Raw genomic sequence first — 27,240 nt, forward strand, 5'->3', positions numbered from 1 at the left:
CAGATCCAGGAGATGGTCCACTCGGATGCCACATCCTATGAATCCAACCGCCAAGTGCCCCTGCTCAGCCGTCCCGGAATGCTGGCCGGCCCCATGAGTGCTCTCAGCCAGTCACAGCTTATCTCTCAGATGGGGATAAGGAGCAGTGTCACCCATGGGTCCCCATCACCCCCGGGAAGTAAGTCAGCTACACCATCTCCCTCCAGCTCTACTCAGGAAGAGGAGACAGAGTCACATTACAAGGTATGTGACGTGCAGTTGCTCCCATCGGAACAAATGGCCAGAAAACAGCAAATGGGGGTTGACAGCCAGGGATGATTTGGGCTAAATAGAGCAGACTTTTGGTCTTTTTATCTTTCTTTTAAAAATCTGTATATATAGTGAGAGACTTTCCCATGGATGGGGAGGTTTTTCCCAAGGCAGGGTGACGTGCAGCACATGTGCAGAAAGCTTGGCAGGGAGAGTTGGGCTTTTCTTTCCAGGGTTTACCAGATCTGTCAAGCTTCAGTTTCCTCTCAGGTTCAGGGCTAAGGTTCTGCAGATGCTTGGGTGCAAAGTTAGGTTTCTGGTGGCAGGTGGAGGAAACTAAAACAGGGAAAGAAAATGATGCAGGGTGGGATTTCACTGAGCTTACTGGATGTGGTTTGCAAGGGAGAGGGGAACAAAAAAAAAAAACAAACAGAAAAACAAAAGTTAAAAGAGGAAGAACCTGCTGCCTTTTAGTTTTCCCAGGTAGTGTTTTAAATTGTCAGCAGCATCTCAGTGGCACAGAGTCTGCTTCTGCAGCCAGCCCAACAACTGATGGGCACAGCATCCAGAAACCCAAGGGTATTTGAGGCTTTTGGGAACTTACTGACTGTTGCCCATCTTTTTCAAAACGCAGCAGCAAGCAAGCAACATGGGCTGTGGTTGGTTACTGAGGGCAGGGTACAGCAATCAAAAGGTTGATGCCTCTCCATCAGTGGCTCTCCCTGCCTGCAGGGACTTTGCTTCAAGCCTTCCCTGGCTCTTCCAACCTCCTGGAAGGTGCTGATCCCAGGATGACACCAGAAGCAGTGATTTTGTTAACCTCCTGTTGTGACAGGATTTGAATGTATAACCAGATCAGCAACCAGTGCAGACTGGAAAAGTAGGAAACATTCAGACTTAGTAGAAACCTTTCCCTTTTTATGGAAATCCAGGCAATGTATTCTCATCAATACTGAAGGTTTTCAGCTTTTACTTCAGGTCAGAGTGCAAAGTGCCCACATGGATGCAAAAACAGCTTCAGTGGAATGAAACTAAAAAGAAGGGATAGAAGTGACTGCAAATAGATGGAATTTCTCAAACTCCAGTGTTCCACATTTGGGGGACACTGTGCCCCTGGACCCCATAGCCTGTGTCATCTTCTGGTGTCCAAGTCACCAGCTCCAGGCAATTACCTGGGAGCTGAAACCTTTCATGTCAGGAAAAAAAAAAAAAGGAGTTTCAGCTAAGTTCCTCACCAGATTCTCTCTCTGCCTCTTCCCACATCCCCTAGATTTCCTCCCAGCTGGCTGGGGCCACAGGAGTCACTGGGAGGACATGGCTTTGGGGTTGGATCTTCTGTTCTCATTAAGTCAGTGATGCCTGTGGGGGCAGGAAGAATGTGGAGGTGTCCAAATTTTGAAACCTTGCAGGGAATAGAATTTTTCCCAATCCTAAACACCCACCCCCTCATTTTTCTGCCCTGTAAACTACTTAGCTAGAGAGGTGGAACTGGTGTGGTGTGTTTGATGGAGGAAGGGGACAAGAAGCATGGAGAAAGCAGCAGAACCATGTTGTGGCCTGCAGGTTGCTTTGTCTGTCCACACAGGTGCTGTGTTCATCCATTGGTCATTTTTCATATGGCCTTTAAGGGCTTTTAGGCAACAAGTCATCAAGTCAAGGTCTAACAAGAAGAATTTAATCTAGTGACTAAAAGGGTCATGTGCTAAAGAAATGGGTCTGATGCCAGCAGGCAGTTCAGAACCAGCAGGTCCTCTGAGCCTGGGAGCTTCTGATTTTAGGATGTCTCCCAGCCTCACTGATCCATTTCCTTGCTTCATTGCTTCAGGGAGAGTGGGACAGAGAGGTAGGTACTGCCCAGTTTCTAGTTCCATCAGCTGTCTCTCTTGATAGTTATTAAAATCATGGTGTCCAGGAGGTTCCTGCTTTTCATGGGTTCAACACCCAAGGTGGCACCAAGGCATCAATTTATGGGCCAACATCTGTCACCAGTGAGTTGCCCTAGTCCATGTGTAGTGTTGAACATACCTTCTGCAGCCTCTCCAGAGCAGATCCATGCCAAGGCTCCTGGCCATGCACTTCATCCTGCTTAGACAACACTGGGAGACACAAGAGCTTGCCTTTAGCTGTGAACATGGCTTAGCTTGCTGAACCATCTTCTGCAGTCCAAGGCTGGGCTGTTGTCTCATCCCATGCTGCATCATGCCTGGTAAACCCCAGGAAGCTCAGGCAAAGGTCTGATCTGATCTGCTCTGCTCCTTGCTGGGAGCTGACAGCTCCAGGCAGCTTTGCAGGCAGCCTCTGTTTTCCATCAGTCCCATTCACTCCTTGCTGCCACCTAAGCAGGACTTTCTAAAACCCTCATCCTGGCTTTGGTGTGCCTCTTCTGCCTCCTTCTCTTGCTCACTGGCCACAAGAAGAGCAGGTCCCCCTGGGGGCTCCAGACAGGGTTCCAGTTAGTTATAGCACAGCTCATTGCCAAGGGGCTGAAGCCCTCTCATGCATTTTTTTTCCTTCTAATGAGCTGGAGCCTTTCACCTCCAGGCCTCCCATTCAAGCTCAATCAAGCAATTTTGAATTAAATGCTGTTTTTTGGGGGGGTTTTTGTGGGTTTTTTTTGGTCTCTCTGCTCATTCACTACCAGTCTGTCTCACAAATATCACTGGGCTGAGACTGGACCTGCTGCCCAGGCAGCAGCTGCTGAGCAGGCACAGTGCTGCCCTCCCCTCACTGCCAGCTCCATCCCCACCTCCTGGTGGTCCCCTGCCCATGATCTCATCAGCAAACCTATCAGGAGAAAAAGCTTTTCACTCTCAGCACATGGCAGGAGGCACAGGTTGCACAGCAGTTTGATGTCTAGACCTGTGCTGATTGATATTTTTTATTTTTTTAGTCTGCTTGGGTTTGGTTTTTTGACTTCCAAGTGCCAGGCTGGGCAACTTGCTAGGTGACACAGGTAGCCCATGGAGCTCAGGGGCTGCTGAAGTCAGGCACTTGATGCTGGAGCTGGTGCCCTATTTGCCCTGGAGGATGCAGAGAACTGGCAGCAAAGGGTTTTAGTGTCTGCCATATTTAACCTCAGGTCTGTTTAGTTATTCCTGTGATGGAAAATAAGGATAATGATGCTGCCCTGCAGAGAGAGCTTTCACTGACCACAGGTAATGTCTGGAGAGCTTTGATCTATGGCCAAGTGCTCTCTTGGGGTCTTCTCCTTGGCTCTTCTGCAGTCCCATATGTTCAACATACTGCCCTGGGCATCTCAGTGGAGGCTCAGCCATGGGATTTTGCAGCTTTACCCTCACTGGAAGCATCCCTGGTCCCAGCCTTGCTGTTTTCCTCCCCAGCCCAGTGGAAACATCTTGTATTGAGCAGCTACAAAGTTCAGCCAAAATTACCTGTGTCTTCCTCCCTTGGTTCAACCTCCAAGGGTGGGTACAGCTGATCAGACTGGCTGTAAGCAGTGCATGCAAAACCTTTCATCTAGAACATGAAAATAGTTTAATTCCTGGACATCTTTCCTGGATATGGTTTACAAACCTGTTAGGATGGAACAAATTTGAGGTGGCCACAGTGTGATGGCAGACTTGACCCTGGTGCTGCCTGGTGGGTGCTGGTGACTTTCCTCCCTGGGGAGTGGAGAGGCTGAGAAGCAGCTTCCAAACTGAGGTTAATGGGCTGGAGATTAGAAACCATCTGGAAGCCAAGTTTGGAAAAATTCCTGGACTGCTAAAGGAATCTGACTGGAGAGGAGGTTGTTTGGAAAGTTCCCAGAAGAGGCTCAAAGTGGGAGTGAGCTTGTGATGCCAGGAAGATGGGGATGGAGGTGTGACAGAGGATGAGAATCTGGGAAGTTCCAACTTTGGAGCAGGGACCATTAGAGCAGCAAGGGGTGAACCCGAGCTGTGAGCTGGGCTGGGAGGAGGCACCTGGGATGGGCTCAGGCACCCACCAGCAGTTTGTGAAATGATCCTGGAGGCTCCCTAGGGCTGCTGCCCTCCCCTGCCCCTCCTCTCCCACCTCCTTTGCTAACAAGTTGTAGCAGGGACTCATATCAGACTTACTGCCAACTGACTGCTAAGGTTCATCTCTTGCTTTTGCAGGTTACTGGAGAGAAAAGACCATCAACAGACCTGGGCAAAAAGCCCAAAAGCCAAAAGAAGAAGAAAAAGAAGGATCCCAATGAGCCCCAGAAGCCCGTGTCAGCCTATGCCCTGTTTTTCAGAGACACACAAGCAGCTATCAAAGGGCAAAACCCCAATGCCACCTTTGGAGATGTATCCAAAATCGTTGCATCAATGTGGGACAGTTTGGGAGAAGAACAAAAACAAGTGAGTTACTGATCTCTTTTTTTTCTTCTTCTTCTTTCCACTGTTGAAATGTGGTTTTCCATGGTCCACAGCATCCACATCTCCCCCCAGCTTGTTAGGAGCTCAGCTGGGGCCTTGAACAGGCTGTACCCTGCCAGCCCCAAGCCAGAGTGGTGGTGATGTGACCTGACCCATGGACACCTCCTCCCCAAGGAGGGAGGGTCTGACCGCCTCTGGAGGCAGAGCAGGGATGGGGCTGCCAGAGGATGTGCAAAGTTTGCTTTGCTTCTACTTCTTTTTGTTTTCTTGGAAGAAAAAAAAAATCTCTGTTGTTCCATGGGGAAGAGGACATTGTTACAACAACTAATTATTCTTGATAAGCTCTTTGCAAAAACTCTTAGTGGCTTTTCCTTGACATTGGGGTTTTTACAGCCTTAGGTGGGACGTGGGTTTGGATCTGCTTGTTTACTTACAAGGTGTGACTGCAAACCAGCTGAAAACTCTTTAACTCTCTCCATCACTGGCCTCAAACTGAAAGTGGAGGCTTTAAAAGCTTAGGGAGGAGGTGCCTGAAGTGGCCTCACTGAGGAAACCTGGAGCTTTCAACCAATTTCAGTCTGTTTCACATGGAGGCTTCTGGGTCCTGCTGGAGCAGCTCTGCTGGTGCTGAGTTCCAGGAGCCTGAAATTGCTTATGGCCTGTGGAGAAACCCCTGGAAACACTTCCCAGGATAAGCTTGGCTTTTTATCAGGCAGAGTGAGATCTGTGAGAGTGTGATGTGTCTCTGACCCCAACCATGCTCTGTCCTTCTCCAAGAGCCTGGCTGCCAGCATCAGGGGGGCTCGGGCTCCCCTTGGGTGGCCAGGGCCACCATTTGGAGCAGCTGCAGCTGGGGGAGGATGCAGTAGGAAGGGAATAAAAAGGTGATTTTTAAATGGAAGTCGTGGTAGGAAATAGCCCTGCTTTCCACCTAGCAAGGCACCTTCTGGGGCACCTTTTGCTGCTCTGTGCTGTGCAGTGTTTTTCTGGTGTTTTTGTGATTGTCCCTATGAATTGCTGGGGGATGAGGAAGGAGTTTTTCATGCTGAAGAAAGGAGGAGGATCCCCTCCTTGGGCAGGAGGTTGACCCCAATCCTGCTGGCAGGGAAGCTGCAGGGCAAGGGCTGGCTTTGGACCATTGGGGTGAGGTGTGTGTGTGTGGGGGGGGGGTGTTTCAGGAGAGTGGAAAAGCTTTTATGTCATCTCTTCCTCCTGTTTTCATCCCCCCCAAAGCCTCTGTCTGCCTCTCCCTCACTTCATCTGGTTACAAATCTCTGGGTAGCTGGTGCACTCTGGTTTATGTAATGGAAGTGCTGGTGAGACCCTGGCTGGGCACAGTGCAAAGGCTCAGCTCTTAATTAACAGCAGGGATTAACCCAGCCCCTTTATCTCCCCTGCTAACTCTCCCTTCTCCTCTTCAAGCAGAAAGGAGCAGCCTTGCCATCTCTTTACACACACTTTCTAAGTGGCTTCGTTTCTTCCTCTGTAATTGATTTAATTAAGTTATTTGTTCCTAGTCTGAAGGCTTCAATATTAACTTCCTGGCTTTGTCTCCAGATGGAGACTTTTCTCCCAGGACAGCTACCTCCCTGCCCAGCACTCCAGCTGCAGGGCTGCTCTTTATCCTTGCCTCTGGGACCATATTGCAGGTTTGTGCCTTGGGGCATGTTCCCTCTCCAAGTGTTTGGCTGGGACAGAGTTTATTTAGTCCCTGTTTGCTTTCCTCTGCCAGTATCCCCCCTCAGGTTTGTTTAGCTTCATCAGGCAATGCAATGGAAAGTCTAAAAAGGGTGTAGGGAAGCATTAATACCATGTCTTTAAGATGTAAAAAAAATGTCCAGGATGCCCTGCAGATCCTTTCTCTCCAGGACACGATGTCACTTTTGTGATGGAGGCCAGCAGCCCATGCCAAGTGCTGCCATGCCACAGATCAGAAGGGGACAGTAACCTAGCAGGACAGCCATGCAGTGATGCCATCACTGGCCCAAAATCCTGCTGGGACCTGGGAGTCCAGGTGGCCACATGGCTGGAGCAGACTGTGGTTCCACTCGTTGCCAGGCAGGAGCATCATGCTCTAGGGAGGCTGGGAAGGTGGGAGAGGGAGGTTTTGTACCTGGTGTGCTGCTTCTGGCCTGTTGACTGCTGTGGGGTTGAATATCTTCACATCTTCAGTGCAGAAGGCAACCCAGGGAAAAGCCAGCACGTGGCAAAGTAAGCAAGAACCAAACTGGGAAATTTTTGTTCCATTATTGCCAAGGTTGTAGTTAAAAAAAGCCTCTCCTCTTCCTGGCATAAGTAAAGGAGATTCTTGACTATGAGGGTGACAACACACTTCAAGAGGTTGCCCAGAGCAGCTGTGGCTGCCCCATCCCTGGAATCACTCAAGACCAGGTTGGATGGGGCTTGGAGCAACCTGGTCCAGTGGGAGGTGTCCAGAGCATCCACATCCTAACCCTAACCCTGCCCATGGCAGGAGAGTTGCATCTAGATGATCTTTAACATCCCTTCCAACCCAAACAATTCTGATTCTTTTGTATGGGAAGAGGGAACTAGGATCTGGTTTGGGTCTGGGGTCTGGTCCCTGCCTTGGCTCTCTCACAGCCCCCAGATGTTGGGGGCCATTGCCTCTTCAGAGGTGCCAGATCTCAGTGCCCCCATGTCCTTAGGAAACAGTCCCTTATATCTCTGGGAGTTCTGCTTCAGATGAGGTTTGCAAACCTAATTTTCCACCTTGCAATGATCAGTGTGCTCCCAGCTCCCTGGATGGGTTTCAGTTCCTGCCATGGGGAGAGCAGGCAGGGAGCAGCCCAGGAGGGTGTTCAGAGTAAGCTGGTGGATAAACCCCACCTCTCCCAGCACATTTTGCACTTGTGAGCCCTCCCAGCCCACGTCCCACTCTGCCTGCAGATGGGTCCATCCCTCCCTCCCAGCTCCATCCTGCACAGATGTGTTTTGCAGAGCGTAGGATGGGACCAGAGGGATGAGGAAAGCTGGTGCTGGTGGAAGTGGGGGTCCTGGGTGCCCCTCAACCCCACTCCAGCTGCCCTCACCGTATGTGGAGCATTTCTGCAAGCAGAAACCAGATGCCAACTCTTTGCCAGGTATCCCAGACTGGCAAACACAGGGTTAACCCTCTGCCATTTGTGCTGCTAATGATTATATGCACTGTAATATCAAAGCTGTAGCTATTTATTTGCCATTGAGCAGGTGCTGGTGCTCCCACAAAGCAAATTTGCTTTCTCCCCCTGATGAAACAAGCAAAATAAAGGTTGCTCACATCCAATTTCAGACATGTTTTGTTTTTTGTTTTTTTCTTCTCTGTGCACTAGCTGAAAGGCAAACACTGAACAGGAACCAGAATGCATTTTATGCAAGAAACCACAATCTAGGAGCATCTTTGATTTGGCTGCTGCTGTCACACATGTATTTCACAGAGAGGGTTTTTTTTTTTTCTTGCCCCCCCCCCCCCTTCCTTTTGTTCTTACTGGTTTATCATTTGTGCCTTTGTCATTTTGTTCCTTCTTCTTCTCTTCGCAGCCTCTTCACAATGAATCTTCATTTTCCCTCTGACACACTTGTATCTAAATTTCCTTATTTCCTGCCTTTTTTTATTTATATCTGTTGCCTGGTGATTTGATCATGCTGTGGAATACAGGATTAGCAATCTCCGTGTCCTTGGGTACTGCTCAAGGACACCTGTTCAGCAAAGCGCCGTTTTCTTCCCCATTTTAACCCCTTCCAGCATGGCTCTCTCTGCCTAACAGTAATAAATAACAATACCTTTAAATAATATCTCCAGCCCTGCATTAGCAGGACAGTGTAATCTTCATTCTTCAACAGCTGGCGTGGCCCTTTCTAAGAAGCTTACATGGGAATATGAAGAATGTGACTTGGGGGCAAGGAGGGGGGTAGTGGGAATATTAATACATCCTCTTTGAACTTTGCAAATAGTTGAGCAGCTGCTCCTGTAGAGATAGCTCAGACTTCAGAGGAGAGGGAAATGCTAATTCAGCCGTTCTCATCAAGTGAGGGACAGGGTGTAGTTTCCTGTCCCTGCTCCAGGCTCCCAGAATCCATCCCTTGGTTTTTTTCCATCAGGAGATCCAGACCAGCACTCACAGCCTCACCCAGCCAGGTGTAACAGAGCTGCCCTGATGGGACAGAAATCAGAAGAATTGGAGCACTGGATCGGAGCAAACTCTGCAGATTCTTCAGGAAGGAGTTTTCCCAGCATGGAGGGGGTGGTCACAGACTGGTCCCAGCTGATGCCACCATGCAGAGCTGCAGCTTGCTCCCCCCAGCCCACAGGCTCCACCATCCCTGCCACCAGCAAGCTGTGCTCAAGAGCAGATGACACCCAGCCCTGGGTGACCATCCTCTATCAGTGGCATTGCCTTTGCATGACAAACCTGGAGCATATCGATGAGTTACCAGTGGGATTTGCTTTTCTCTGCCATCTTCTCCTATTCCCTCTCTGAGCACCTTCCTGTTGCCCACTCTATTTTGGTCAGCCTTGCAGCCCAGAAACCCAGCCATGTCCTGGGCTGCACCACCAGCAGTGTGACCAGCAGGATGAGGGAGTTTCTCTATTCCTTCTCCAAAGGATTTCTCAGAGCACCCTATATCCACCTGGATAAAGGAAGAGCTGTCCTGAAACCAGAGCCTTCTCTTAGCCAGAGCCTTCCGTGTAGGTGTCCTCAGGGATGGGTGATGCCCAGTAGCCCCCATCCCATAGCTGGGAGAGCCTGGGAGAACTGGAGCACCACTTAACCAGCAGCCTCATGATGGACATAATCTGCAGGAGCCTTGGCAATCTGGAGGAGACTTGGCAATCCAGACAAGGACCATTAGACCAAAGATGTGCTGAGATTTACATGGTAAACATAGCTTGGGTTAGTTGGCTTTAATGGTTGGAGGGACAGGTTAAGCTTTCCCCAAGAAGGGAGCAGGAGGGATACAGAGGAGGGTGCAAGGACATGAGGAAGAGCTTGGAGGGAATAAGATGACATGGCTGTGTTTGCTGTGTGCATTTCTGATGGCCATGTGGAGGCCTTATGCAAAGAGAAGTGTGTTGAGCCATCACCACCCTACAGGGAGGAGGTTCTTTCCAGTCATCTTTTGAGGAAACTGTAAGTTATGATGACCTCAAGAGATATCTTGAAGGAAAAATGTATAATATTTACAAGAAAAACTCTCCAGATTTCCATGCAGAATAAAATCCAATTTTATACATTTGGGAGTAAAAAAAATTCAGTCATGGGATCATAGAAAGGAGGACAAGGAGAGACTTAAGAGGTCAACCAGACCATACTGCTGCCTGGAGTTGGGATCATCTCTACTTAAGCCATTCTTGATGGATGTGTGCCTAATCTGCACTTAAACCTACAGTGGTGGAGATTACACATCTCCCCAGGCAATCTTTTCCCCTGCTTAATTATCCTTCCTGTTAGGAATGCTTTTTTCTCACTCAGCCAACATTTCCTTACACTTTAAGCCTGTTGCCTCTTCTTATATCTGCAGAGGGTGCAGAGATCACTCATTGCCTCCTTCTTTGCTGCATTGCATTTGGAGGCTGTGGCTCCTCTTGGTCTTCTGCCTACATGAGATGAGTCCTTTGGCCCTTCTGGAGACCTTTGCTGCCCTTTCCATCTCTTCTTTCGTGATGGCCTAGTTCTTTTTTGAAGCAAAACACCCCAGACTTCATCAAGGATTGTACAAGGATTTCACTTGGGACCAGCAGACCCCTTATCACAGGATCATCAAATGTTTTGTGTTGGAAGGGACCTTAAAGATCATCAAGATCCAACCCCCTGCCATGGTCAGGGACACCTCCCACCAGCCCAGGGTGCTCCAAGCCCCATCCAACCTGGGCTGGAACACTGCCAGGGATGGGGCAGCCACAGCTTCTCTGGGCAACCTGGAGGAAAAAAGGAAAGTAGGAAAAAAAAAAAAAAATCCCTTGATTATTTTTTTTAGGGTGTTTGGGTTCTTTTCATCCTTCCCAGGCTTGGGAAGCAGCGTTTCTGCTAAAGCAGGCAGCAGGCTGCAGGGGTTCCCTGGACCAGCTCAGGCTGTCAGTCAGTGCCTGTGCCACATGGAGCTGGTGGTGGGTGTCAGCAGGGTCTGGAATAATTGTCTGCTCTAATTAACTGGTTATCAAACACGAACATTTCATTACGGTACAATTAGGAGCTGCTTTGCTGAGACACAGAGGTGTCAGGATTACGATCCCAACATATGCTTCTTACAGCTCTGATTTTTTTTGTTTTCATAATCACCAGCCATTTCTGCTCCCCCTCCCAACCCACCCACTCACTTAATGACTAATGAATCCTTCTGCTAACGAAGAAGGGAAATAAATCAGCGGGCACGGCAGGTTAGAAAGAAAAACATGCAAAATGTTTTGAGGATCCTTAAATCTGATAAATTACTTGGAAATTAAAATCCCTGAGAGAAAATGGGATTTAATTAGAAAGTAACATGGGTTTGTCAATGTTGAAATTAAAATTTTAAAGATTATAAATGCTGCTCTAGAGCTGCCTTTACGCAGAGGATTCCTGAGAAGTTTGGTTGGGATCTGCTCTCTGCAGGTCAGCGGGGTGTTCCCTGGGGCTGGGTGTCCCCACGGGAGCTTGAGGGACTTTAGAGACCCCCACCTGCAGGGCAGGAAGGCAGAAATCCCAGCAGAAGACCAGCAGGGATGGTTTTTTACAGTGTGGGTGCTGAGCCCCTGTCCCAGGGTGCCCAGAGAAGCTGTGGCTGCCCCATCCCTGGCAGTGTTCCAGCCCAGGTTGGATGGGGCTTGGAGCAACCTGGGCTGTGGGAGGTGTCCCTGACCATGGCAGGGGGTGGGACAGGAGGATCTTTAAGGTCCCTTCCAACCCAAACCACTCTGGGATTCTCTAGTCACAAACCAGGTAATCCTCTAGGAACCTTCAAGAGCTGGAGAGAACATCAGAGGCCACAGCTCCTGGGCTGTCCTCTTATCCTGGTGGCCAGGGTTGGAGCAGAGCTGGCCTGGGTGCTCCTCCTGGGTCCAATCCTGCTCTCCCTTCAGGAGGACACTGCTCAGATGCCCCTTCCCAGCTCTGCTCCATCACCAGCACCCAGCAGCACTTCCCAAATTCGGGTGAGGCTCAGCACAGGCCAGCAAAGAGAAGGATGGGTGAAGACTGAGAAATAAAAGGGTATATCAGGAAAAAAAAAAACAACTAGTGATGAAATGTGGATAGTCACTAAATTTATTGGTTATTCTTTTATTTGCATTTACCTCCCCTCTCACTAGCCACAGATTACAGTTTTTTTTCTCCAGGCAGGTCTTCCTAATGATTGGATTTGCCTCCACGTGCATCCTTAGATTTCTTAAAAATAAAAAAAAATTTAAAAAAAATCACTCTTGCTATTTTGCTGGGGGAAATGTTTTCAGTACCACAGCCCCCAGCCACAGGCACTGTTACACCAGCCTGAGAGGTGGGGATTCATATTTTGGTGCTGTGCCAGCTTCAGGAACCACATTTCAGAGCATTTGTTGGCAGCAGAGGTGGTGGCCACCTGTGTTGGTGGCTCCAGTGTCACTGTGATGGGCTTCATCTCAAGGGGGGTAAGGATGGCAGAGAAAAGGGAATTGCTATTCCTGAGGGAACCAACACAGCCTGAGGAAATGCCTTTCACAGGCTAACTCTTCCTCAGGCTGACATTTTGAAAAGTAATTTTGTTCTGAATGGAGCAAATATAATAATTCCTGAGGACCAGAAAGCCAAAAACAAACTCAGGGAAATGCTCAGGTTCAGAAAATTGCCATTTGAAACCTTCCAATGTGTCAAGTCACAATATTTCATTACAGGAGTCTCACTGATTTAGCAATGAAAAGAGGGTTTTCAAATAATTTTTAATAGAATTTATCTGTGTGGATTTTTAACTGAAATTCAAATAAAAGAGCAGTTGAACTGCTGGCAGGTTATTTTCCCTTTGGAGGACAGTATTAGCAGGGAGCCCGGGGTGCTGCTCTGGAAATTTGCAGGGGGAAGGAGCTAAGTATTCCCAGTGGGCTCCAGCATGTTGCTTGTTGAAAGCTGTCCTTGTTTGGAAAGCAGAATTAAATGTATGCAAATCTCTGCTAATTGAAATCAACTTTGGGTGCTCTGCTTGCAGGAGGGCTTTGAGTTTCCAGCAGAGGAGAGGGGCTGATGGGTTTGGGTTTTTTTTCTCAGTACTTTCTGCCTTTGTGCTGAAATTTTGATTACTTTTTAAAAATGTTCTCCTGGCTGGCTCAGCACGATGTGGTTAAACCCCTGGGGACTCAAACTGCTCCAGCTAGGCTGTTACTTTTACATGTGTGGAGGACCAAACTCTGGGCAGAAAGGGGACCAGCCCTGTGAAACGATCATGGAACAGGTCTCCTGAGAGGGGAGAAAAGAAAAAATAAACAATAATTCACTCTTACAAAGCTTTATTTTATTTTTTGGGGGGGATAGCAAGTATCTCATGATCATTGGTATTGTCCTGCAGCTCCCAGAGCCAGGAGATGAGGCAAAGATCTCAGGTTTTATGTGCTGAGAAAGGACTTCCCAGCTCTCAGAACTGTGGAGGAGGACTGCAGAGTGATGAACTTTAAATGCTTAGTAAGAGGAAAGGCAAGAAAATGAACAAGTAGTTTAGGATTTCTGAATGTCTTGCTATTTTTTAAGCTACTCTTGTCTTTTGGGGGGATTGACTCTTGCTCTTCCACGAGCCTGGACCATGACTCTCCCCAGGTTCCTGTTGGGAAGCGTTTTCATGGAATTCACCCTATAAAATCAGGCTGTGGCTCACACACCTGACATGCCTGGATACCTGCCCAGGCACACAAAGTGCTCTGCCCTGCCATGCCTAAAGAAAACCCAGCGTGATCCAGCCCAGGGACTATATTTGCCTGATTTGGGGTAAATCCCTCTCCAGCAGAACTGAGGTTTTCATGCTCGTGCTGAGCCCAGCAACACCCTATTAACACCTTTATTAATTATTGTCCATTGCTTGGTCCTTTCAGGCATACAAGAGGAAAACAGAAGCAGCAAAGAAGGAGTACCTGAAAGCCCTGGCAGCGTACCGGGCCAGCCTCGTCTCCAAGGTACCACCCACACGGGGATGGAGGTGGCAGGGATGGATTTGTCACAACTCATGGGACTCTCTGGGAAGGAGCAAGTTTATAGGAAATCCAGCATAAGTCAGAGAGAATGGATTGGGTTGGAAAGGATCTTAAAGCTCATCCAGTTCCCACCCCCCGCCATGGTCAGGGACACCTCCCAGCAGCCCAGGTTGCTCCAAGCCCCATCCAACCTGGGCTGGAACACTGCCAGGGATGGGGCAGCCACAGCTTCCCTGCTGTCAATGCTAGGCACCTTCCCAAGGATCTACAAGAGGTGCTCTGCAGCATGGTTAGGGTGGGCACCAGCCTGGCTCCTGCCTTCAGCACCCTGAAACAAGACCATGCTTAGGTTTGTCTTCATCAGCTGGCAGAATGTCCCTGCTTGGGGACAAAGGGGTCCTGGCTGCCTGTCTCTAAAACCAGTGGCTGTTTCTGGTTCTCAGGGTGTGAATGCAGGAAACAAGAGCAGGAGACAAAGCTCACCATGGATGACAGCCAGGACTGGCCTGGGGGATGGTGACAGCCCAGCTCTGGGCTCCCAGGACCGTAGCCAGGTCCAGCTTCTCCCATGCACACTGAGCCCAGAGCAGGGTTTAGGGGTGAGACCCAGACCTGCTGGTTGTGAGCAGGGATGTGCTTAACACATTTTTCTCAATCAAAGCCTGGAGAGCCCATTTCAGGCACCTTAATTTTCAGGGGATTTCAGGTTCAAAGGGGAACTCCTGGTGCTGCAAAGCTGCCCCTGGGCCAAGTGCCTGCCCATCTCAGTCCTCCACACCTCGATGCCCATCCCAGGAGACTTCACACGTTGCTCTCCTCCTTGCTTTCAGAGATAGGACATGGGTGTTTGCTGCATGTGAATTTCGAGTCGCTTCTGCAAATCTCTTGGCCCCAGGGGGGATGTGTTGCCCTTGGGTTGGGGGTTGTTTTCTCTTCAAAGCTTGTCCTTGGTATTACAGCACACCCTTAGTACATAATCAGCTGCTACAGGAAATTATGTGATGTCCCAAATAAACCATCATCTGTGGGGTCTATGTGGTTGTGGTGGTGGGCTGGAAAGGCTCAAAGCCCCACACAGATATGAGCACCACTAGCTGTCTTAACCCATAAGCAGAACAGCAGCACAGACAGAAAAAGGGATTTATTGAGAGTTGAAAAGCTCTTCTTGGCCCTCTGGAAACCCCTGAGGGTCTTGCCTTGAATGTGTCTGACAGCAGGTAGCATGGAGGGATGGAGTCACCATACTGGAGTGGATGGTTTCATTTTTTTCCAATTTCTCCAGTGGCCAATTCTTTGCAGAAGAGGAACTTCATTTTGCATAAAACAGCAGCACAGTGTGATCCTCGCTGCTGGGTGAGAAAGGAGCTGGAGTATCATTACAGAGCCCATGGCAGGACAAAAACCTCATTGTCCCAGCCAGAAAATGTCCCCTTGTTCTTCTCATTTTCCTGCAGAAACGAGGCCACCATTGTCCTGTGCAGCAGAGACCCCACCAGGGCTGCACAAAATATCAGGAAAGCAGAGCTTTTACAGTGCCATTTGTTCTCTATTGGAAGCAAAAGTGATTTTGTCACCCACCTACATGGACCTAAGGAGTGAGCTGCAGGCAAGCAGTTGCCTCTGTGCTTGTTTAATGGCTCTGTGATGCTCCAGGCTCTGCTGAAGGCACAGATGAGTTCCTGGGCTTTATTTGCTCTGATGAGGATTTGCAGCCAGCCTGTGGTCTCCCAGCCAGCCGTGGGGCTGGGAGTGCAGGAGGTGGCTGGTGGGAGAGGAGCTGGAGCTGCCAGGACTTGGTTTGATCAGCTGGATGAGCAGATCTCAGGACACGTAACCATGTTTCCCCTCTTCTTTTCTCATCACCTTCTGTTCTGTTTTCCCACAGAGCTCTGCTGACCAGGGGGAGACAAAAAGTGCCCAGAGCAACCCACCTTCCAAACTCATTCCCCCCAAGCAGCCCATGTACCCCATGCCACCACAGCCTTCCTCACCCTACCCCAGCCTGGGCTCATTCCTCTCCCCATCAGACCTGCAGAATTATCGTGTCCACCCCCACCCCAGCCTCTCCAGGCCCCTCACCTCCAAGCCCATGCTGCCCAGCATCAGTGCCTCCCCACCACCCTCATTCCAGATCAGCCCCCCACTCCACCAGCAGCTCTCCTTGCACCACCCGCAGAGCTCCCTGCTCAGCCAGCCCCTCAGCATGCCCCAGGTCCCCCAGCAGCCCCTCCTCTCCCCTCCCATGGCACTACAGGTACAGCCCCCCATGAATTCCTCACCACCCGGCCAGCAGGTAGGTGGCACGGTGGGTCTGATGGTTTCTGGGTGGTTTGGGGGTGGTGGGTGGAGATGTTGGCACCAGGAGAGGCTTCTCCTGGCTCCCCCAGCCTGCAGATCATATGGGTTTGGGGGGATGCTGAGGATAAGCACTCCACCCAATAATGGGGCAGAGATTTAAAATCGTGAAGTTGTTTGGATTGGAAAAAAAACCTTTAGGATCATCAAGTCCGACCATGAAGCCAGCACTGCCAAGACCACCACAAAACCCTCAGCACCACATCTACATAGCTTTGAAATCTCTTCAGTGAAGATGACCCAATCACTGCCTTGGGCAGCCTGTGTCTGACAACCCTTTCAGGGAAGAATTTGTTCCTCATATCCAATCTAAACCTCCCCTGGCACAATTTGAGGCCCTTTTCTCTTGTCCTGTCACTTGTTGCTAGGAAGAGACCAAGCCCCCTGACTCCAACCTCCTTTCAGGGAGTTGTGGAGAGCTGCTTGTGCAATGGAGGCAATGGGGTGGATGTGGGAATTGGAGGTGCTCCTGGGAAAAGCTCCTTGTGCACCTGGTGCCCCAGCCTTGTCTGGTCATCTGGAACAGTGGGTTGGATAATCAGTGAGAAACCTTTGGTGATATTGGGTCTGACAGCAGGGATCTGGCAGGGGACATGGCAGGTACCAGGAGGAGGAGAAGAAGGACAGAGGGAATGTCACAAACGAGATGTTAAATCAGTATTTTTCAAAGAGCTGCCTGGCAATAGGAGAAAATCACCCAATGGGTGCTTGAAGGTGTAAACCTCCCAGAGCCCTGCCCAGCCCGTGGGGCCAGGGTCTCTCCTCTTCAAACCTGCTGTAAAGAAAATGGGTCTGGAAGAAAAATTTACTATAGCAAAAAACTTTTCCTGTGCCCTCTTGAGAGTTTGCCAGTACATAAAGGAGCAGACAAGAGGTTTTCAGAGTTTCTCCATGTGGGATATAAGCTGGATGGACTGGTCACAGTGGAGGACACACATGCCCTGCATTGACAGCTGCTGCCTTTACTTTTAACTGCAGCATTCACCCAGCTGGATGAAGCATTTGTGTGTCACGTGTGCTTGCTGTATATCACTAAATTCATCCAGCACATTAGCAATGAGCAAAGTTTTTTGCCCCCTAGTGTGACCTGCTCAGTTTGGGGCTAACATTGATAAAACAAAACCTATTAATTTAGAACTAGATATTGCAGTGGGAGAAAACCAAAGGATAGCAGGGACATGGATGCTCAGTTATCCCTGATAAGCAGGCACATGTTGCAAGGTCAAATCTTCAGTCAGACTGTAATTTCCAGCCTGCTCAGGGTGTCCCAAGGAACTTCTCAAGCACTGTGATTGGGCTTTGGCTCTGCATAAGGAAAAGGGGTTTCTGTGATCTGGTGGTAGGGCAGAAATGAACAGAAAAGGGAATTCTTATCATCACTTTAACTGGGGTCTTTGCTGTTGCTGAGGGCAGCATTTTTTGAACCTTCATTTCACATGTTTGCTTATAAAAAAATTAAATGTAAAAAAACAACACAAAAAAAAAAACCAAAGAAAAAACCCAACCAAAGAAAAAACCCAAACAAACAAACAAAAGCACTGCCCTAATTTGGATGCTTTGGAGAAAATCACATTCTTGGTCAGGTAACTACCATGACTGTTGTTTGTATATATTGCCAAGTGGTCCCTAATTAAACCAACCCCCCCAAAAATTGGGAAAGCTAATCAGTTTTCCAATAAAACAGTCCCACAGCATCCTGTGACAGCTGGAGGAGAGGGAATGGCTTCTGGGGCTGTTCCTCACCTCATTCCTGTAGTGATGCTGAGGGGACATCTTGCTGCAAAAGGGAGCTGCATTTCCAGTGGCACAGCCCTGGCCCTTGAGTGCATCTTGCAGTGTTTGGTGCAGTGTTATTAGTTTTGCTGTTTCTCCTGCTGTGTATCCTCCTGTAACCTTTTTTCTTTCCACCCTACAGGACTTCTCACACATTTCATCTGAGTTTCAGAACAGCATCGGACCCCGTTCACCTGGGGCATCAAACCCTCCAGGAGGCACTGAGTGGGACAACGACTTCCCCAGCAGGGAGTGTGGGATTAACCACTGCAGGCCAGTAAACAAAACAGCACTTTTCTAATGCCCTTTTCTAGTACCTGAGCCATGACAGTTTACAAAGGCTGAGAATCTGCCCTCAAGTGGATAGCAAGTTGGTAGGGTGGTTATGGTCAATGATGTTCAAGGTTTCCTCTTCTCTGTTGGCTCACAGAAGGGATGCTAGGGCAGAAGGGAGCTTAAAAAATAGATAAATTTGGCATGGAGAGGTTTCCCTCTTTTGTGTTTCCATCCCAGTAGCAATGATGATTTTGACATCTTTCCTTCTAGAGCAGGACAGGGAAGCCCAATGTCCCAAGAAGAGTCTCTGGAGGTTTGGGGGTGGCCATGTCCATGCCTTTTGTTCCTAAAGAGATCACCTTTCTCTTTGGTAACAACCTCTCCAGTTGTCTCGAGCAGTGGGTCCCTTGGTGGTGCAGGGGTTTAACAGGGTACAAGGCTCTGGTCCCCTGCACTGTGCAGGAAGAGGCCACCACCATCTTCTGCACAGATCTTCCCCCTTATCCACAGAGCATCCCCAAGCTCTGGGATGAACATGCCAGCCTGAAGGGTTGCAGAAATTCCCTGGTAAAGATGAACATTATGATAGCCTGAAAGCTGGGGAACAGTGAGGCTGTGAATGCCATTCCCCACCTCTGCCTGATCCACTGCTCCTGGCTCAACAGGAACAGTTTAGAGGTGGCTGTTGTGCTCTGTACAGCAGGTACATGGTTTGCTGGGTGAGCTTGGTGGCTTCTGAGTATTGCTTGAAGCACTGGAACATTCTGCTTTCACTAAGGATAATTGCAAGCTCCCAGGCTTTTCAGAGCATGGCTCCTGTCTGTGCCAGCAGTGCACTTACCATTGCTGGGCTGGGCTCAGGCTATACAGATATTTATTTCTTTCAGAGAAATAAATAACTTGCTGAGCCTTTAGAATATCCTTGCTGTCTGCCTCTCTGAGGGTGCTCAGCTACGTGGATTGTTCTGGGCTTTACCAATGACCTTTCCTTGGTCAAGCCTCAAGCATCTGCAAGCAGCCCCAAAGAAAGGACCCAATGATAAAAGTCACTTCAGATGCTGTGGGCAAAGTGCTAAAGCTGCTTGGAGGGTTATGGCACACAGATTCCAATTTCCAGAGGTGCTGAGGAGGGGCAGCTCCCACAGGAATTGCTCCCCTGAGAAATGAGCATCACTGATCAGGATGAATTGATCAGCTGGGAGATGAATTGATTCCCTCTGCAAATCCAACTGCCCAGGCCCCCAGCAGAAAACTCAAGGCACTCTAGAAACAGGTGAAATGCTACTGTAGTTGTCAGGGTTGAGTTTTGTGTTGCTAAAACAAGCTCTGTGCCATCTGGCTGGAGCACCCTATTGTAAGCACAGGGCCCATGCTACTAATGATCAAAGCTCATGCATTTCATGCCTTTGTCACAGCAGAAATATCAAATTTCATGGGTTTACCACAGCTTCCTGGAAAAAAAAAATCATTCTAAAACCCGACAGATTATACAGAGACTTCTAGATAATTGCTAGAGTAGATTATAGCTGTGAACTCAGATGGGTAGAGATCAGTACTGCAGAGTGCTTAGTGCTCCAAAAAATGTCATAGTCTCTCTCAAGGAAGGAACCCAGCTCCTGTGACTAGAGACACAAGCTGCTGGCAGCCCAGCTCCTTCTCATTTTATTGTGACACCTGGTCCATCAGCAGTGCCCTCACCTCTTGCTCCTGCTCAGTGCTGGTGTCTGCTGCTTGGCATGGTGATGCTTGGCATGGCTGCTGGCATCCCCAGTTGTAGGGCTGCAGCCCCAGTGTGTCTCAAGGCTGCACTCAGGTCAAGAAGAGCAATGATCTGCTTGTGATCATCTTCCTGGCTGTGCTGCTTTCTCCAATCTATTTTGCTCTGGTTGCCACATGATGCTGGAAGTTACCTCCAGGCTACATGGCCAGGAGGATGCAGGTGAGCCCCTTGCAGTCAGCCAAGCAGCCCTAAAGAGAAGGTAGTTCTTGTTGGGCTGGAGTCATCAGGCCAGTTTTGGGTATAACTGGGAAGTCTCTGGATCAATTCATTGCCCAGTTCACCCCCAAAACTGCAGTCAAATTAATTGCAGTTAGAGCAGCACTCAGAGGAGCAACGTCAGCAGCTGTCTGGGAAGAAAAGGAATTATTTTGTGCTGTGATGTGGTTCAGCTGCAGTCCAGGTTCCTGGAAGAGAGGATCATACCAAGCTCCCCAGCACACAGGCAGTCCAGTCTTGCTCTCTGGGCCAGGATTTTTCATGTCTCCCCTTGGTATTTCTATACCTTCCAACATGTGTTGGTGCTGGGTTAGCTGGGCTAAAACCTCCCAGTTCTACATTTGCCCTGGTGCTTGTCATCCAGCCATCATCTGACAAGGTTGGCTTTCTGTCCTTCTCAGTCTAACAAGGGAACTGCTGTCTGTGGGTTGGGGACTTTTTCCCAGCCTATCAGTGGTAGTTAAAACACCATGGACTGACACTTCTTCCCTTACAGCCCTCTAGGTCTGGGATCCTGGGAGCAGTCACTCCTTAATTCATAACTCAGCCATGGTAGAGAGAGAGAGAAACACTTGAAATGCTTCTTAGCTCACTCCCCTCTCTTAAATGATTTCTGCTTACCAACTTCCAGCCAATTTTCTCAGCTCTTTCTGGGCTTAAGCCCAAAGTGTCCTAGATTGCCAGCAAAGAGACGAGTAGAGTTCCTCAGTTCTTCCTCAGTGTATGACTGTCACTTCCCACGAGCAACTGCAGCACAGAATTTTATTTCTTTTTGCCATCATAGCACAAACTGCTTCAATAGTCCCCTGTCTCCCTCACCTGACAGCCTCAGTCTCACACTTACTCTGGGTTTAGTAGGGATTTTCTCCAGGCTCACCCCTAGCAAGGCTGCACCTTGGTTTCCAATCACCTGCAAATCTTTCTTAATTCCTCAAGGTGCCCCATTTGGTTTTTTCCTGCCCTGTCTTCTGATTGTCACTCTTTCCAAACCACAGCTGTCTTCAGGGTTTGATTTGCATTTTTCTCCTAACATTTAGGAATTTTGATGATAACACTGAACTGGATTCACCTTTCTCTGGCATTCCTCTGTTTGCAAGGCCCAGATTAGATTCTTTTTGGGAACAATCATTTAAAAAGCTTTCTCCTCTCTTCCAGAGGAGGCCATGAAGATGATCTGAGGGCTGGAGCTCCTCTGCTCTGGAGCCAGGCTGAGGGAATTGGAGTTGTTCAGCCTGGAGAAGAGAAGGTTCCAGTGAGACCTTAGAGCACCTTCCAGTGCCTGAAGGGGCTCCAGGAAAGCTGGGGAGGAATTTTGACAAGGGCCTGGAGTGATAGGACAAAGGAGAACAGTTTTAAGATTAAGTAAGGGAGGTTTAGGTGAGATATTGGGAAGCAATTCTTTGCTGTGAGGGTTCTGAGCCTTCTCTCTGCCCAGAGAAGCTGTGGCTGCCCCATCCCTGGCAGTGTTCCAGCCCAGGTTGGATGGGGCTTGGAGCAACCTGGGCTGTGTGAGGTGTCCCTGCCCATGGCAGGGGGGTTGAACCTAGGTGGTCTTTAAGGTCTCTTCCAACCCAAATCAGTCAGGGGTTCCCACTCTCCTTTAGGGTAAAGGATGGGACAGTCCCAGCTATGCCCTGTCCAGACACAGAACACCTCCAGCCACTTCATCCAGACACTTACAGCCCTGCTCATTCCTGCTAACTATGAAGTGATCCTCTCCAAATGTGGGAATGTTCCAAATCTGAAACTAAATGAGCAAACACTGTTAAAAAACAAGGATAAACCCTCCCCAAATGCACTTAGTTTGGATTCAATTATCTATGGTAATACTTCGTAATGAACTGGGAAATGTTCTGTAGCACATTTTGTAAAATTAATAAAGTTTTAGTACTAGAATACCTCACTGCTACTCAGTGGCATTAAATCTTTGCTGAGTGCAGTAGGGAAGACTGTGCATTTAAAATGCAGATTATCAGACATGGAGATTAACCAAGTGCAGACTCTGTGCTCTGTCAGGAGACAGCTCTATCAGCAGCAGCATTTTCCTGCTCTCTGCTCTTTCCTTCTTCCACGCACACACAACATCCACACCACCATATCTTTTTAACACTCCTCAACCTTTTATGGCCAAGGTGTCTTTATGGACAATGAGATCTGTGGGGATGGTCAGAGCCTTTCACAGCCTGGATGTCAGAGCAGACCCCACACAGAGCATCAGCCAGCAAAGAGGGACCTCAGCCTCTCCTCTCTCTGCATCTCATCTTCCTCAGAGGACACTGTGATGGGAAGGGAAAGGTGCAGGCAGCCCACACCTGCATCTCTTAGAGTCAAAGCCATTGCTTCAGGAACATGATTGCCTCAAGGTCTGGTGGGCCAGGGCCGTGGGAACACACAGACTGGCTGCTGTCCCACCAGCCTTGTGAATACAGCAGCACCCCACTCTTCCTTGGGTTCCTCCTACCTCCCACTCTCTTCATCAGGCCCACAGGAAGAACCAGATCATCCCACTGTCTCAATGCAATTTTTTCCTTCACTTTCTGATTACTTTTCCCAGTTGTACTTCTATTGGAAGAGGCAGTGAGCAGGTGGTACCTCTTGCTCCCATGCAGTTCAGACATCAGACTTCTCCTGGACACCCAAAGAGCATCTCCTGGCATAAGCCAACCCTCAGTCATATTTTTGAAACCCCCTGCTCCAGTGTGCTCCAAACAACTGCTAAATCTCCATGGCTTAGCCTAAGGATAATGTGTGATGAAGAAGGGGAGTGGTGGCCATGGGGCTGTTTCCAGGCATGGTGCTCCACGGCACAATGGTGGAACTGGTCCCAGCATCACACTCACGAGCTCTGCAGGGAAATCCAGAGTTGACCCTCCTCACAGCCCAGCAGAAGCATAAATTAAGTTACAGGAATGAATTTATGGCTTAGCCTTTACTGCTGAAATTCAGGAAGAGCTACAAGTACACCAAGCTGTCTCTCTTCAGTGACTTCTGCTTGGTTCCTCTCTGTATCCCCATCCCTCTGTGCAAGCCTCTTCCCAAGGAGTGCCACAAACCCCATGTTATGGAGGAGTCTGTATAGGAGGTATGGGAGGACCTATGAATACATAGGAGGTTCTGCATAAATATAAGGAAAAATTTTTTCCCTGTGAGGGTGACAGCCCTGGCCCAGGATGCCCAGAGAGGTTGTGGAGTCTCCTTCCCTGGAGACATTCAAACCCCACCTGGATGTGTCCCTGTGTGACTGCTGGAGGTGACCCTGCTCTGGCAGGGGGGTTGGACTGGATGATCTTTTAGGTCCTTCCAACCCCTCACTTCTAAGAGGGCCACAAAACCTACATCATGGCTCAAATCAGGTCTGCAAACCCTCATTCCACCTCCCCCAGGTGACTTCCCAGCAGGGTCCCTGCCCATCTCACCTTCTCCTTCCCATTTCTCCCACAGCATGCTGCCAAGGGACAAGGCACTCTACCTCACCTAAAACTCCACATCTCTTTTTTGAGGAGGCTCAGAAGAAGGACAGCTGAGAGGGCTCTGTCTTACGGATTCACCCGGGGAGGCACCGAGCAAGTCGAAGGGACGAGAGAGCTGCCACTGCACCTCGTCGCTGGCTTCGTTTCCAGGCTCTAAGAGCAGTTTTCACTTCTTATTTTTGAACTCTAAAAGTTTACTTTCTATGGAAACCTTCCTCCCTGTCCCTCCCTCCCCCCTCCCTCCAGAAAAATAAATTAAAAAAAAAATTCTCCTAAATCATGAAGAACAAAAAAAAAAATTATAAGAATTTTTTAAAAATAAACGACCACAAAAGCAACAAATAAATAAATAAAATAACCTAAGGATGCCATAATAACCTAAGGACACTGTTTTTCTGCTTGCCATCAGCTTAGCTACAGACTATTTTCCTAGTGAACTGCTTTTAGATGCAGCATAAACCCAGGTCTGGTGTCCTACAGCATTAGGCCAGCACGGTAGGAGGATGCACTCTTTTGACTTGCTAACAGCACTAAACTTTGTGCAAGAAAATGTGAAATTTGTGTGAATATTGTACATGCAAAGGCCTTGGATGTCTGGCAAAAAAAAATATAAAAAAGTAAAAATACAAAAAATAAATACAAGCTATTGGTAGGTAGGTGGGGGAGAGAGCAGAAGGCAAAATACAAGAGGAGAAATGTGAAACATCATGAAAATATAATTTGTTGGATAGTTGTAAGTAGTTTACTAAGTGTTTTAGAGCTGTGCTAAAGACATCTTTAAGATTTTTTTGTGAAAAAAATTAGTAGTTTACTTTATAGTAAGAGCATTTTATATTAATTGTAGCACATTTTTTTAGTTATACATAGAAGGGAGATGTGTATAAAAAAAAGAACAACAAAAAAAAGCCTGCCAAACTTGTTTCTATTGTTTGTACAGCAAGAAATGGACAGTTTATATCCATGTTGTATGGCATTATTATATTTTTTCTGCCATATGTCCATCTATTTAAAAAAATTGCTGACAATGATTTTTGTCTATTTATGAAAAATTAGAGAGCATAATTACAGTTTCTCATAAGGTGCATTTCTGGGTTGTTTTGTTTTGGTTCTTATTTTATATTTTGTTTGAGGGGACTGCTTTTGCAGCTCCTGGCACATTCAGTTCACAATGCTTATCTTACCTTTCTTTATAATAAAACGTATGAAAAATAAAACTGACCCAACCTCTCTTTCTTCTGGGGGCACAACCTGGAAACGTCCTTGTCCTCCTCAGCTTTCCCAGCCCTCGCTCCTCTCCCATCACCTTCTCACTTGCTTTCTCCTTCTTCTGGGCTAAGATTACTCAAATAAATATTTCTGCCACCCCCCAGTAGTGCAAGGTGTCCCCCTGCAGTGGCAGAGAAGCATTTTTCTTTGGGTTCCTTGGAAGATGTCACAATCTCTGGTTGGAAGAGGGGTTTTTCCTTTCTCAAACAATAACTTCTTGCCTTCTGTGTTTGCTGACAAACCCATCCCCTTCCCCAGCCCCATCAACCCTCCTCTCTTTCACCCACCCTTGAGCAGACAATGTCCTCACAGGTCACCAAGCTGCCTGGTGAGCCCACAAAAGCCCCATTTCCAGCTTGCCCATGGATGAGAAGGCCACTAAAAGGATGGAGAATTCAGATGGCATTCAGACTGGCATTTCCATCCTTCCCTAGCAAGAATGGAACATCCCCATTTCCCCCCTGGGCTACCTGCCTGGAGGACTCCTGGTAATTCATGCCCCATTTGGAGCTCATTCATCAACCCAGCGTGGCCACCACTGTGTGTCAGTGGCCATGGAGGTCCCATTTTACCTCTGCAATCCTGAGCCATTGGAAAATTAAATCAGGAGCATAATAAAACTTCCTGAGGAGCAGCAGGAGCAACAACATCTCAGCCCAGCTTGTCTGTTATCTGCAATATCACCACCAGGAGATCTAATGATCTTTCATGGAAGCCTCACATCACAGCAGGTGCCTGTGCTTTGCCTTTTCCTAGGGAAGGTGCCCACCCAGGACACCCAGCAGCCCCACAGACCCCAGGGCTCAGCAACTTGTCCATCTGCAGTGACACAGGAGCCACCCCAAGGGATGCAGGGCAGTTGGCTGCTAAACTGTGAGTCCTTCCAGACCACTTTAATCCCTACTGATCTCTAAATTTGCATGGTTGCAGCTGTGCTTAAGCTGTCCAGCTGGTGGCTACCTGGAGCTGCTTCAGGAAAGCAACTGGGAGCATCCCTGTGCCTCCAGCCCCAGACTGTGGGCAGGCAAGGGCCAGAACCAGGGATGAGGCCAGGCAGTGATGGTGTGGCTGGGGGAGTCTCTCCTTTGCCTGACCCCTTGGTCTGTTAATTAATATTAGGGGAAAATACAGTCACTGGGTCTGAAGAAGCCATTTGATCACCTCTTGCACCTCAGGGCAGGGTCACCAAGGCCTCCTCTGAGCAGTGGCAATGGTGGAAGTGATGCTGGGGGGCAGGAGGAGCTCTGACACTTCCACTTTTAGTCAATAACTCCCAGCTGGATCCTCGAGAGGCTTTGGGGCAGGGGCAGGACAGGCAGGAGATGGATGATGGAGAGGGAAGTTAAGAGGCAGGGACAGGGAGAGCCCTGGCTAATTGGTTTATGAAGATGTCATTAGCAGCAGCCCTGTGGGATGTATCAGGGATTTGAACAAATCTGATCAGCAGGATTGCAGCAGTGTTAACCCTTTGAGCTCCAGGAGACAGCCCACAAAGCCCTGGTTGGGATGGGATGGGATGGCTCCTGGTGATGATTCTTGGCTCACACAGGAGCAGGGATCTCCACCAGCAGCCCAGCCAAGCACAGTCCCCCTCCCATGCCCAGGGTGTCCCGTGGGCTGGGGGTGTTCAGGAAGGGTCTGGTCTTTTTTGCCTGTGGTTTCCCCCAAGGCACCACCCTGAGCTGCACCCACAGCACAGTCCCACAGCCACAAGTGTCCCAGCAGCACTGGTTTTGTCTCTGTTACATCTGTGTTACTGATAATAAGATGATGAAGTGGAAGGGAAAAATGTCCTGACAAGCAATATTAACACTTCATGCAAGGAGGATCAAAGGAAAGGACTTTATTTGACAAATCCCAGGACCCTGGCAGCAGCAGCACCTGCTAGGAGCAGAAGACTTGTGCCAGCCCCAGTCAGGTCCTGATCTGAGGCCACCTTTGCACCTCAGCAATTCTCCACATCCCCAAAGGGCCCATCAGAGTTAGGGCTGCCATGTGATGCCAGTGCTGAGAGCTGCAGCCCTCGCTGTCCTCCTGCTGGAAGCAGAGTGCTCAGACCCAGAGCAAGCCCACGGTGAAAGAAAAATCCAACAGTGCTGGGACCCAGCTCCTGGGACACCCCTGGGGCCCCCAAGCTCAGGCTCAACTGTGTTGGGCAACCAGGCAAAGAGGTTTTTGTGTGTGCTGGCTGCCCAGCACCTCCAGCCCCAGCACCCCAGCCATAGCTGTGCTGCACAAAGGTGGTGGCCACCAGCAAACACCTCCATCAGAGGTGTAACATATGCATGGGCTTGGTGAGTCCTCACTGCACCGTGGTGCAGGTGGCCAAGAGAGTTGGGGTAGAACCCACTGTGCTCTGCCCACCCCCTGCTGTCACCAAGTGATGGA

General features: G+C 48.9%; 1 protein-coding gene across 1 annotated transcript in view; it reads left to right on the plus strand.

The window, feature by feature from the left end:
• TOX2 (TOX high mobility group box family member 2) overlaps positions 1 to 24,800 on the plus strand; it is a 144,063-nt gene extending 119,263 nt beyond the window's left edge. The window contains exons 4-9 of the mRNA XM_071759620.1: positions 4 to 243; positions 4,347 to 4,574; positions 13,618 to 13,698; positions 15,602 to 16,009; positions 17,987 to 18,117; positions 23,558 to 24,800. Of these exons, the coding sequence (XP_071615721.1) occupies positions 4 to 243; positions 4,347 to 4,574; positions 13,618 to 13,698; positions 15,602 to 16,009; positions 17,987 to 18,117; positions 23,558 to 23,594 (1,125 nt within the window). The 3' untranslated portion in view covers positions 23,595 to 24,800. The remainder of the gene's footprint in view (positions 1 to 3; positions 244 to 4,346; positions 4,575 to 13,617; positions 13,699 to 15,601; positions 16,010 to 17,986; positions 18,118 to 23,557) is intronic.
• Positions 24,801 to 27,240: the final 2,440 nt, after the last annotated feature.

The sequence above is a fragment of the Heliangelus exortis genome, chromosome 16 (genome assembly GCF_036169615.1).
Source record: "Heliangelus exortis chromosome 16, bHelExo1.hap1, whole genome shotgun sequence".
NCBI lineage: Eukaryota > Metazoa > Chordata > Aves > Apodiformes > Trochilidae > Heliangelus > Heliangelus exortis.